This window comes from Eleutherodactylus coqui, chromosome 2 (genome assembly GCF_035609145.1).
Source record: "Eleutherodactylus coqui strain aEleCoq1 chromosome 2, aEleCoq1.hap1, whole genome shotgun sequence".
Lineage (NCBI taxonomy): Eukaryota > Metazoa > Chordata > Amphibia > Anura > Eleutherodactylidae > Eleutherodactylus > Eleutherodactylus coqui.
Window position 1 is genome coordinate 190,123,829 of NC_089838.1, and position 13,306 is coordinate 190,137,134.

At 37.6% G+C, this 13,306-nt stretch overlaps 1 protein-coding gene across 1 annotated transcript in view; it reads left to right on the top strand.

Moving 5' to 3' along the window:
• Positions 1-12,058, top strand: part of ITIH5 (inter-alpha-trypsin inhibitor heavy chain 5) — a 95,106-nt gene extending 83,048 nt beyond the window's left edge. The window contains exons 10-14 of the mRNA XM_066592098.1: positions 198-751; positions 3,722-3,775; positions 4,671-4,787; positions 5,557-5,934; positions 6,938-12,058. Coding sequence (XP_066448195.1) covers positions 198-751; positions 3,722-3,775; positions 4,671-4,787; positions 5,557-5,934; positions 6,938-7,215 — 1,381 coding nt within the window. The 3' untranslated portion in view covers positions 7,216-12,058. The remainder of the gene's footprint in view (positions 1-197; positions 752-3,721; positions 3,776-4,670; positions 4,788-5,556; positions 5,935-6,937) is intronic.
• Positions 12,059-13,306: the final 1,248 nt, after the last annotated feature.

Consider the following 13,306-nt stretch of genomic DNA (forward strand, 5'->3'; position numbering starts at 1 on the left):
GCTGACTTTTTGTTACAGTATTTCTCAACTTCCTACAAAGGAAATGCAATTCATTTTATCAGTATCTGTCTATGGACATTAGTTCTCAACAAGTCATTCTCTGAAATACTGGTATAGCAGTGTTACACAATAGACAATCATTGATTGATCTGTATTGCAAGTAGACTCTACTTTTAATATTAAAATTTGCATTTCAGGTTTTATGATGAGATTGGCACACCTCTATTGTCTGACATTCGCATTGACTACCCCCAAAACAGCGTTGAGTATGTCACACAGAACATGTTCTACAACTACTTTAACGGATCAGAAATTGTGGTGGCTGGAAAACTTGTTAACCAGTCCGGCGATATTCTGCACGTGGAAATAAAAGCAAGTAACAACAATAAATATGTTATCCTAGAAGCTGATATCAAGATTGAAGGTACTGGCCAAAATGAGATTACAGGATCGGAGATCTTTGAGGACAATAAGGAATACAGAAGCCACATAGAACGACTGTGGGGTTACCTGACATTCAAGGAACTCCTCACGGCTTGGCATAAAAGTGACAGTGATGTTGAGAAAGGAGCAATAACAAGAAAGGCTAGCAAACTTGCGCTGAAGTATAACTTTGTGACCCCATTTACACTGCTTGAAGTCAAAGACTATGGATTCCAGGCCGATGTTCCCAAAGATGAGTCAACTAGCCTTTATACAGAAGGGATTGGTCAGAAACTACTCGCAATGCAAGGGAAAAAGGTTACGCAAGGTAAGGTCGTAGTTTTATGGTCTTAAATGGAATTTATCATCAAGAAATTACATGATTTAAAACAGGAGTTTATTTAAATATGGTTCTTTAATTCACGTGGGTGTTTTTTCAAGTGACTATCCATATAAACACAATCTTGAAGTATTCCAGAGTTCAAACTAGCCACATACACAGTGAGCTCATGATTTCTGATTTTTGCAGGTAACTTATCTGCTTTGCTGTAAAGCTACCTTTACACGAGACAACTGTCTGGAGTTGTGCATAAAAAAAACATACTTTGACAGAAATTATAAGCACACCATAGGTGGCATTGCAAGATGAAAACTTACTGATCTAATAGAGAAAAAAAACATTCACATAGTATCAGTAAGAAAGAAATTTAAGCTGGCTTTTTTTATAATTGAGCTTGAAAATTGTAACTTTTAACATTTTTGTAAACAATGACATATTTGATGGATTTTTGTGAAGTGCCTGTAGATCTTCAGGAGCTGAAAATTACCCTAAATAGTGACTACCACTAGTATAATACATGGTACAAATATCAGCTGTGTATCACCTTTTGGGTGGATGCTACAGTAACACAAACCCTGGCCCAAATTTCCTTCTGTGGAGAATGACAGATTTTGAGGCACCCTTTGAGCAAAGTTTTCAAACTACCTTTGAAACCCGAAAAGTTCACAATGGTACCATTACAGTTAGCATTAAAGTTGTGCAGGACCTCCAATTTTTAGCTTTTATGATAACGTAGTTCCAAATTTCTTAATAGCTAAAAAAATTGCATTTTATTCATTGTTGTGTGCGAACTTGCAGACATTCCTCTAAACAAGGGGTTCTAACTCAGAAACCAACAGCTGCAGAGAACTAAAACTTTGCGAAATTTGTTTTGATGCTATGCACGTGTAATACACTAATTTTGAACAAAGTCTTAGATATGAAGCTGGGTCGCGTTAGACCACTTGACATGGAATACCTCAGGAGAGCTAGTCGTTCTGTGCATGCAGGTTGAGCGGGCCAAGGATTGTTCTGGTCCGCCCGTCTCCATTCACAGTAAATAGGCAGTTGCTCAAAGTTTGAATGGCTCTTTGTTTACACGGCCTGACCATTGCTTGATTTTTAGGTGAGCTTAAAACTAAATGAATCTGAGAAGTGAACTATTTGCCACTCGGTGTCCTGTCAATGGCTGTTTGTACACGGGACAACTATCACCCAAATTTGCTGTTTCTAAGCGATAATTCGTGTGATAATTAGCCCATGTATAGGTACCTTAAGTGCAGCATTGTTACACTCTGCACACATAAGACTCCATATGCATTTCTCCTGTCATCCCCAGTCACTAGGAGGCTATACTCCATAAGTTGATGAAGGCTATAATAGGCTTTGTAGTTCTCTTTCAATTCACGTCATTAATATCAGCTGTCATAAAACACACATACCCTGTTGTATTATCTATACAGAAAATACAGGAAGGAAGAGGAATGTAGAAAGCAAGGACATAACCTCAGGGCACTGCTAGTTATAGACCAACTGGAGATGCCAAAACTGCTACTGTATTACGGAGGTACAGGGGGTCATATCTCATTTTATAAAAATATGGCAGAAGACTACAATGCATGTCAACCTTGGGCCTTCATTACGATAAGTCGCATCCTGAGGTGATGTCCTTGCTTCCTATTAATCTACATAGCCAGTGGTTGGCATCACAGCTAGACGCTTGTAACCTATAGTAGGAGTCCACTTCCACCTACTGTTACATGTTAAATGGAGTTGTGCCGAATGTGGCCCAACCGAACCAGGAGAGAGATTCACCTCATATGATATCATTTGTACACAATTTTTGTATATCTATAATCCATACTACTACACCGACATATTTGGGTCCTGTATTGCTTTTAAATTCAAGAAGGAAGTGTGTGTCTCCAGTATGTCCAGCCCAGGAAGGGTTTTAAAAGAAAAAAATAAATAGCTGAAACATTAAAAATAGAAGAAACACATAATTAATCATCTATGTACTGACATTCAGTAAATGGAACTAAAATTAAACACGAGACATTTCCTTTTAATCCAAGCAAAGAAAAAACATTATGAAGAACAAAGCTAATAGCTGGGGAATATCAACAATTGCTTAATTTAAATTCTGTATTTAAAGGGAATGCGGAATCTATACTTTTTTCTAATTCGTTTTTATTTGCTGGTTGTAGATTTCTTCTACTGTCTGTATGTGACTAGAGGAGCTGCCATTTTGAATTTACTGTAGAGATATGTTTTACAGTAGCACTTAGTTATTCTTTACAGCAGAACTCATGGATAATTGACACAATAGATAGGAGAGGACCCATTGAGTTCTATGGAGAGTGTTCCAGGCATGTGCTGTGTCATGTGTAGAGGCCATTGTGCAGGGAGGGAGAGGAGTCGAGTTGTGACCCTCGCCTATCGTGAATGGTGAATCCTATGTTATCTATATACACGTTGGTGTTAGCTTCCATTGTAATTCTTCCTGTGAAGATAATGAAATGACTGCTGAAAAGTTTTCTCTACAGATCAGGAAGTGTCAGACTATTATTAGGCTTATTGGTTAGTGTAAAAACGGCAGGATTTATAGGATTTTTTAAAATATAGATCTTGATGTAGAAAATTAAAAAAAAAAATCACCAAAAATTCTTAAACTATGTTTAACATATAAACTTTAATTAGATATTAGGTCATTTCTGATGACACATTCCCTTTACGGTTGCAAATGGCAATTCTTACTAAAAATAGCCATGGCAATATACTTTATATACTGGGCATATAGAAGTAAAGTGAAGGTACAGGTCAGCTTTCCTAACAATGGGAGTTCAAAGTGTGGACGGTACAGTAGCTCTGTGTAAATATTTTTCAACGGAAACATGTTATCAAAAGGAAGCACAACAGCATCGGACATTTTTTGGCAGGGAAATACAGAGTAATACATGTTATTTAATCTGTCTACAGGAGTTCCATCTAAACTAACAAGCAAGAACAAACTTCCCACCTCCAAAACATCAGGTACGTGCATGTTAATTTTCGTTGAAACCACACAGACTGTTAGAATATTCCCGATGCCTTCTTTACTACATAAGGGTAACAGTAGCACATTCACAATAAAACTATATATACACACACTAATCAGTCACAACATTACAACAGCTCACTGATGACATCAATTATCTTGTGGCAATGGCACCTGTCAGGGGTGGGATATATTAGGCGGCAAATTAATTATCAGTTTAAGAAGTTAATGTGCTGAAAACAGGAAAATGTACCAGTGTAAGAATTCTGAGTTACTTGTATAGGAGACTGCCTGCATGGGACTCCGAAAGGGTCAAATTTTCTAGTTCCACACAGTCTTCGGAGATAGAACAGGCCCTACTTTTTTCCTCACGCGCCACACGTGCTCATGAGAACAAACCCATTGAAATCATGCAGAATACAGACAGCTGTACATGGGTGCAATATACCCTTCAGAATGTGGCCTTGACATGATTTAGTTGGTTGGTTTCAGTTAGCATGGCTAGCATGGCACATACTGTATGTTATGTAATGCTACCCTAGATTCATACTAAGAACCAAACGACAGGATATGCGGAGAGGATAATATTCATCTGCTTGGCACTCTCAATGAGAATATTTCCTAAAAATTAATGTTGGATTAGTATTGGGGACATTCAGTCTAGATACTTGTCCAGTTTAATTTTATTAATGCAGAAAGTCGGTTTCTTGGCTGCACACCAAGGATCAGTACAAACTGTTGACTTTAAAGATTCGAATGAACAAACTTGATCTATTTCTATCTGTAAAAACAAGACCTTGAGAAACAATAATATTTTTACTGAAAGCTTTGTGTTTAACCTGGATTCAAATCTTCTCAGCTGTCCTTTTGTATATTTAAACTTCCTATTAGCGGATGGAGATCCCCATTTTGTTGTTGACTTCCCATTGAGTAAGTTGACTGTGTGCTTCAACATTGATGGCGAACCTGGGGACATACTGAGGCTCGTGTCAGACCACAAAAACTCTGGTAAGTTCCTGAGAATATTTGTGACGAATAAACTAAATTTATATAACAAAAACTTTTTTTTATTTGCAAACATCTTCGATCCGTAGCACTATATAAGAGACCCTATGCAATAAAGAGCATCTGAAATTGCTTAACATCTAAAATGGTTTCCTGGAATTTGTGCAAAATTAGGCAAACACCTCAACAAAACTTTTATGTTAAAGAAAAAAAAAACGACAGTAAAATAGTATATTAATATACCCTATCCCCTGCTCTCCGCCCCCTACATGTGCTCTGTTCCCCTATCCTTGTCTATTTGTCTTATATCTTCCAGATTCTTGATTGCTCCTGATCCCTAGTTCAAACCTCATTCTATTCCACTCCAATAAATTATAAAAAAAATCGAATATGGAGAAAAAATAAACTTTTTTTCTGCAAAGAAAAAGTTATGACCCAAGTGCACAGAAATAAACTATTTAAGTGGTCTTTAAGAACAAAATCAACTACCTGAATTATGCACAAACAATATTTGAATGAGACATACTGTAAATTGAATTTTCTGCAATAAAAAGTGACACATTCAAGATGTTTTTCTAATTTCAATGTGAATGTATAGTATTAAGTAGAATAAGTTTGTACATGTGAGCATAAGTTGTCCGTAATATTTTCCTTTTCATCACGCACACATCATTTAAATAATACAATGTTGATTTAATTCTGCACACATTATTAAATCATTGCTGCACAGTTTGGGAATAATTTAAGTAAATTGTGTTCTATCCATCCTAAGGTGTAACTGTAAATGGAGAGTTGATCGGAGCTCCAGCCCCACCCAATGGTCATAAGAAACAAAGGACCTACTTCAGCAAAATTACTATTATCATTAATAAGCCAAGGCGCTCTTATATAGAAGTTACTCCTGCTAAGGTTATCCTGGATAGTAGAGATCGTCTAATTCTTACATGTGACAAGAGTGCAACGGTGAAGAACGATGACCTTATGGTCTCCATTGTTGCTAAATCAAATGTCACCATAACCATCCAAGGGACCATCAGCTTTGTAATTCTGGTTCATCACTACAAAAATCCAGCTCCACATCAGAGAAATCATTTGGGATTTTACATTTCAAACAGCAAAGGATTGTCTACTAATTCTCATGGACTTTTAGGTAAGGTTCAATGCACTATTGATAAATATGTTCGGTCTTGCAAAAGGACATAAATATTACCAATAAAAGGGGCAGCTAAGACAGCAGAAGGACCGGTAGCAATAACCAAAGATAACTAAATATATGGAATCAGAGAAAAAAACTTTTCTACAGTCCATTTATGTAATACAAGGGCAGCACAAAAATTAAATGATATATTTGATACAATCATTATGTGGTTAGAAAATTCCCATTCCCCTTGTGTATTTGTAGTTCATTTCTTCTGTCCATTTTTCTAAATAAAGGAAAATGTTAAGCTGCATTTACACTTAAAGATAATCGCTCAAAACTCGCTCAAACGATAGCTTGAGTGACAGTTTTGAGCAAGCATCTTTGTATACTTTATAGTATCTAATTAGCTGCTATAGAGCTATGCAGCTGGAGCAGGACACAGCCGTGGCCGCTAATAGAACAATACAGCTGTTTTGCACAAGCAAACAGCTGTATTCTTCTCCCCTCTGACTGCCAATGTCCCCGCTGTGAATTCACAGCAGGACACAGGCACAGACTCTCTTATTAGGACAGCCGGCTGATAACAGCCTGTTCTGCTGATAAAATCTGATCGCTGAATTCTAGCAAGCTAGAATTCAGCGATCAGAGACTCGTGCATGAAAATTGCATGAGGTCTCTGCATTTAGACAGAACGAGAATCACTCAAAAGATGGCTTTAAGCGATTCTTGTTGTGTCTAAAAGGGCCTTTAGTTCTATATCCACTAATATCTTGTATGACTAACAAATGAATTAGAATCACAAGTTTCTGTTCTTTTGTAAAACAGAGTGTATTATACAAAGAATTACAGGAATGGCATCAAATATCTGACCGGTCTATGGGCAATGCCATGTTTATTAGCACCAAAGAAACATTTAGTGTTACTTGTGTAAAACAATGTCCTAATTAAGCTAAAGTTATTTTGTATAGGTCATTCTATAAAAGCACTAATCATATTCCATTTCCTTCTATAGGTCAGTTCTTATATAATGATGTTAAAGTCACCAATATGTCAATGAGCACCAAAGGCCAAGCCACAGCCCAATCTTCAAATGTTCTCAGTGTATTGCAGGTGAGAAATCGCTCAGTGCCTGTGATTAGAAAACAAAGGAAGTTGTATAATGGCCTTCATCAAGTTGACTGTTGGTTCGCAAAGAACAATGCCAAAAAACTGATTGACGGGGTGTATCAGGATTATCTGGTATCTCATCCTTTCGACTGTGGGAGTGATTTAATAACAAATGAGATTTAAAGCAGAAATCATTATGGGCAACGTCTGCTATAACCTTTTTTCAGTTGCCAGAAGTTCTGTGGACTAGAAGATGATGTCAGCACAATGTTGTGTTTCCTTACATATGGATTCTTCATACTTAGTGGGTATATACTGTAATATTTATGAGTTACAGAAAATACTGTGACTTGCTTGCACAAAGTGTTCCTTGAGAACAATTGAAAATGGACCAAAGCATAGGTTTTCTATGTAATCGACACGATGCTCAAGCTCATCACTGCATAAATACCGTAGGTAATAAAGGCAAGGAGTCTTTTAATATGCAACCATACTCTTATGATGTATTATAACTACATGTGTACAATGAAAGCCTGCATTGTTTATTGGATAATTTAGAAAATGGTTTTTACTAGTCACTTTATTTTATTTATTCATTTTGGATTCAGATTTATGTTGTTGAACGTATTGTCCGCTTTAGGTGAAGCACATTTTAATTAATGCATAATCAACCACCTGACATACTGACTTACCTCTTGACATATACATTATTATTAAAAGAAAATAGGGGTCAGGAAGGGTATCATCACTCCTTAAGGAGACACCTAGAATGTGTGTGAGGTGACTTATAAGGCCATCCATGCTCCTCTGGGAAATATGCAAATAGAGAGGATGGAACAGTACCTCTACAGCGCCACCTATTGGAAGGCAGCATTCCTGCAAGTCAATGTTAGAATCTTTAAACAAGTTTTATAACAATGACTGGGAATTGTAAGCCAAAGCCTGAATAACCATACACAGGCAGCTGGGTGATTGCCCCTTGTCAGTGTGCAGTAGGTTTCTAGCTTGGCTAGTGAGAGGCCTATAGACGTGGGTCAGGAAGGGTATTGTTTCTGCCTAAGTAGAGCATCTAGAAAGTCTGTGAGGAGACCTATAAGGCCATCCATACACCTATAGGCTTGTCACTATTATTAGTCTTGTATAAAAAGTCTGACATTGACCTGCAGGAATGCTGCCTTCCAATAGCCATCTTCCTTATTTACAAGAGAATATGTTACATAGATAGTTTCGATGACTGGAGGACCTATGTAGATTGAGATGCAGATCAGTTTATATATGTTTGGCTCATTGCAAATATTCAGTTAGGTTAATTCCAAGTTTGATATAGATCACAGTGATATCACAATATTGGCTGGAAAAATAAAATTATTTAGGATGCCTGAAATGCTGAATCCGAATATTCAAGACCAGATGTGCAGGTACCTATATAAGTAAGAACTGAAGGGAATCTCTCAGAAGGTCAGGATTCATCTACAGCAGGATATATGTATAATGTCTTCTCAAAGCTGATCCAATAGGCACAGTTGCACAGACTGAATCCATAGCAAAAAAAAGCCACTAGCAAGATCAGTAGAACAGTCCCTAAAGGGGTTCTGTCAGAAGAAAAAAAAATTCTATACTCACCTATTTCTCCCCCGTCAGTCTACTTACCAGATCTTCACTTCACCTATCTTCTCCTGTCTCCTACTGTCCCGGGGAGAGGTCACTTAATCTCCAGCTGGCTGATTCTTTTGCTTCTTGTGACGTTATGTACTTCCACAGGCAGTCTCATTCCTGCCCGGCAATGTATGTAACGTCACAGTTTACAGTCCTGCAGGGGGAGTGCTGAGCTATTGAAGAGACTGCTCCCTCCTAGCCGGCACAGGGCAGTGACCTTCACTGACCTGCCAGTATGTGAGGAATGCACACTTCATAATAAGCTGGACGACTGGAGGTGACATGACCCATGGCACTGTAGAAGCTCAAAGAGGAAAAGATGCTGTAAGGAGACGTCTTGTGGGGAATACGCGAGCATAGAATTTCGTTTTTAATGACAAAACTCCTTTAACTCTTAAGTTATTTAAAATAGAGCATGGATTGAGAGAACCTTAAGCTGCCGTTAAGCAGGCACAGTTATGTACTCAAGATTGAATTTAAAAGGGCATCTACATTATTTTGTGATATAAAGTGGTCTTTAACCTGTAAGCAGGTTTTACTATACAATACAGTACAAAGGACCGGACTCTGTATTCTATAACCCATGTGGCAATGTCATTCAGAAAGGAAAGTGGTGTAAGACACATGACTAGAAGTTACAGCCATGCCATGAGAAAAAAAGGATTAGGTAGGATGTCTATACCTGGACATGGTTTGCAGTCTGTATTCTTAAGAACCCCATAAAGGCATCTCCCCTTACATTTTATAGGAAAGCTTTTGAAAGGCATTGCAACAGGTAAGAAGCCCAAAGTATGTACTACTGATAGATTTGTCAATACAGATATTGGCGAATATCTGCGAAGACTGCATTTTGGAACTTTTAGAGATCTATTCATGGACATTCATACAGTTGCATCAGTAGTAAAGCATTTCAAGTTACACTTTACTTCTAGTTTGTCATATCAAGAATCAAATATTTAGAACAGGGCACAAAGTGTTTATACAATCTGTAAATTGCACTGAAATATAGTATATCCAATATAGAATATTACTTCTTGTATATAAGCAGACTTTGATCTCATGAGCGAGTATGACGCTTGTATTAGTTCTGTATTTGAATGGCCCGGAAGTGAATAGACACTGCTATTCTCACAGCCATATTTTTGTAAGTCTGTATTGTGATGTGCAATCCACATTTTTAGATACAGTCATGATGATACGGCAGTGTGCAAAAAATGCATAGGTTCTATATTATACATCTTTTTTAAATTGTACAAATATCCCTACAAAATAGGAGAAAACAGGGATAAAATATAGATAAAACCACTGATAAAACACGGCGCTTGAAGCCAACCGCGACAGATCACAAGAAGATGGGTTTAAAAAGAGAGTCACCATCTGTTTGCAGCACTCACTGAGAGCACCATAAGGTAGTGCCTGTCACACTGATTGCAGTGATATGTCTGCTGATATGTATCTGTGCAGTAGTTTGGGGGAACTTGCATTTTATCAGTAGCAGCCAGTCCAAGAACTAGTCCTGCATATTAATGAGCTGCAGGTTAGCCACACCCATCCCACCCCCCAGCCAATGATTGCATAGTGAGAGAGCTGCCACAGTCATAAGCAAAGAGCAGTCAATCAGTGACTGGAGGGCATGCTCAGTGTAGCTAGCCTGCCACTCATGGATATTCAGGACTACTTCAAGTAGACCTCTATGCATGTGCTGCAACTGATAAAAAGGGACTTTGCCATTGATGGCCTATAGTTAGGATAAGGTTGCTTACCAGGCAGGGCACTATACAATGGTAATGACTACACCTGGTAATGCTACTGACTGCAGCTTAGTCCCATTCAAGTGACTGGGACTAAGCTTCAATATCAGGCACAGCCTCTATGAATATATGCAGCTGTGCCTGGTATATGATGAAGAGCCCCCAGCACTTATCTGAGCGTCATAACCCCTTCAGTCAGTCAATCGATAGGAGTGCCCTGAGCCAGACCCCATCAATCTGATATTGTTTTGTATCCTAAGGATAGGCTATTAATATTAAAGTGTGGGCAAATCCTTTTAAGAAGACCTGAGACTTTAAAGGGATTATGAAGAAAAATATACTTAGCCCAATCCAGTCCTGGTCTAGCAGTGTCAACACATACACTTCAACTTGGTTTTGACACTGGGTCATGTGCAAAGACCTCTCATTTTGGTGATGTCATCACAGGGATCTGATGACATCACCAAGTCAGTCCCCTTCTCTGTACCTATTCACCCAACAGTTTCCTAGCATTATGCTTTTCTATCTTGTGCATTGTTGTACTAAAGGCAGCTATTCTACCTTATCATAGCTGATATAAAACATATTCTGTGTATTATAGGTACATGTCATAATACTCACTCCTGCTGCTTAGCTCCTGTTTATCTAGATTACAGATAGGAAGAATACCATAGGACTGGGACCTCATATTTCAGAAGTTTGTGCGGACGTTGTTACAATTACATCATCATTCCTAAGCGCTGTGTCATTGCTCAAAGGAGAGATCTGAATACACTTATATGTCATGTAGCAACAGATATTCCCAAGATGATTTGTTTTCATTGGGTGGGTCTCACAATGAGGAAATTGTTAATTTTAACTGTAATTTCAATCAGATGTAATATAAATAATTTTAGATTTTTGTGCTATAAACAAGGTTCTTGCTTCAAATAAAAGTCATCTGAAGAGGTGTAAAAATATAATAAAGTTTTGTACTGATGATTTATCATGGCTACTTAGCTCTTTGCCCACATTCTCACACTACTGGTTTAAAAGCATAACTTTCTACTGCTCCTGGTTTGCAGCACTAACTTACCTGTATTTAATAGTACTAAGCTATGGTGCTCCCTTGTACTCCAGATCAGTGCACTTCTATTCCTGTACACTTACAGTACTTGGTGTACTTCAAGGTATGCTTTAAGCTAAATTGATGGTCATCTGTTATTTAATTAAGTCTCTATTAAATTCTTCATTCTGTAATCAATTACTGTTAACTGTGGAAATAGTGTAGTACATGAGATCACCCATAAATGGCTGTTCTTTAGGCTACCAGTAGCCTATCAGATGTTCTTGTAGTTACAGGTAAGCAAAAATAGTAGTTACGGTGTAGCTAAAAATAACACAATAATATATAACAGCTGCAAGTAAACAAATATTTTTTTAAAATTACAAAAATGTATATAATTTGTTTCCCCCGTAACCATAGTGACCCATATTACAAAGTTAATGTGTTATTATTGGTGTTTTGGTTAACTGCATAGCAAAAAAAAATAAATAACAGAATTGCATTCCGCTAGTACAAAAATGATTAATAAGTTAAATTGTTAACTTATTTGTACCCCTGAAGATCCTGAAAATATGTAAAAAAATTGTTCTTGCAAAAAATAAAATAAAGCAAAAATGGGCAACATCAACAAAAAAAAGGAAAAAATTTATGGCTGACGAATACAAAAAATATGTGACCCTTAATCTGTTTACATGAATAACCTGCAATCATAAGTAAACTGCAATTCATCATTTTAATAGTCTAATATCCAGTGTATTTGTAAAGAAGCTTTAAGGAAGACCAGCTGCATGCTTCTGCCCAGATAATGAACTAAGGTAAGAAGTATCGCTATGTTTGTGCCAAGTGCCGCTGGTTCATTGAACCAGGGAGAATGATCCAATCAATCTGTCTTTACCTCTTTTTCCTTTTATTAAATTCTTCGGCAGGCCAGCAAACATGAGGGCAGACCGTGAATGTTATTGAGTACAGGAGTTAACTATTTATATGCGGCTAGCAGCGCAGTTCTAGCATTGCTACCTTATACACTCTTGTCTGGAGTTGTGACCCAACCAAAACCTAGGGCTGTTTTTACATTGGCAGAATCCATTGCAGATTCCACAAAAAACACGGTCGAAAAAAATGGACAGCATGATGCGCTATTTTGACTAGTAAAATGCCGAATACCATAACAGAATGGACCCCATTATAGTAATTGGGATTCTTTGTGTGTCGTTCATGTTCCTCATGTCAGAAATCTGGTGTTTCTGTTATTTTCATTGTTCTGCTCCCATAATGGAGCAGAACAATGGCAATAGCAATGCAAATGTGAACACAGCCTAATGTGGATTAACACACCCACTGTTATACTCAAAAATGAAAATTGCTCTCCTTAGGGTATGTTTATTGGTACCATATTTTGTGTGTAATTGCATAAGTGGCCCAACATACTAATGAAGTGAAGAGGCTTTTGAAGTCTAAATTAGAGTTGCTGGCGCAGTTGTCTCCATAACTCACATAGACTGCACCTCTACAGGGCAACACTCACTACAAGCACCCTTGCATGTACCTTCTTAGATACTACGGATACAACCACCACCGACCTCGTGAAATTGGCTACAATCAATTTGGCTTCATCTATAGAGGTGCTGTCCTACCACTAATTACATTGCAAATTCTTACTATATATGAAACTTTGTACATTATGACAATGACTTTGCATTGGCCAATCCATTCTATTTATTCCTGTTCCACCTACCCCTGAAATATATTCAGGGATTCAAATACTGGACTACTAAAGGGTATTGAAGTAATGGGGCTACCTCAACCTGAATGGCAGTCATGG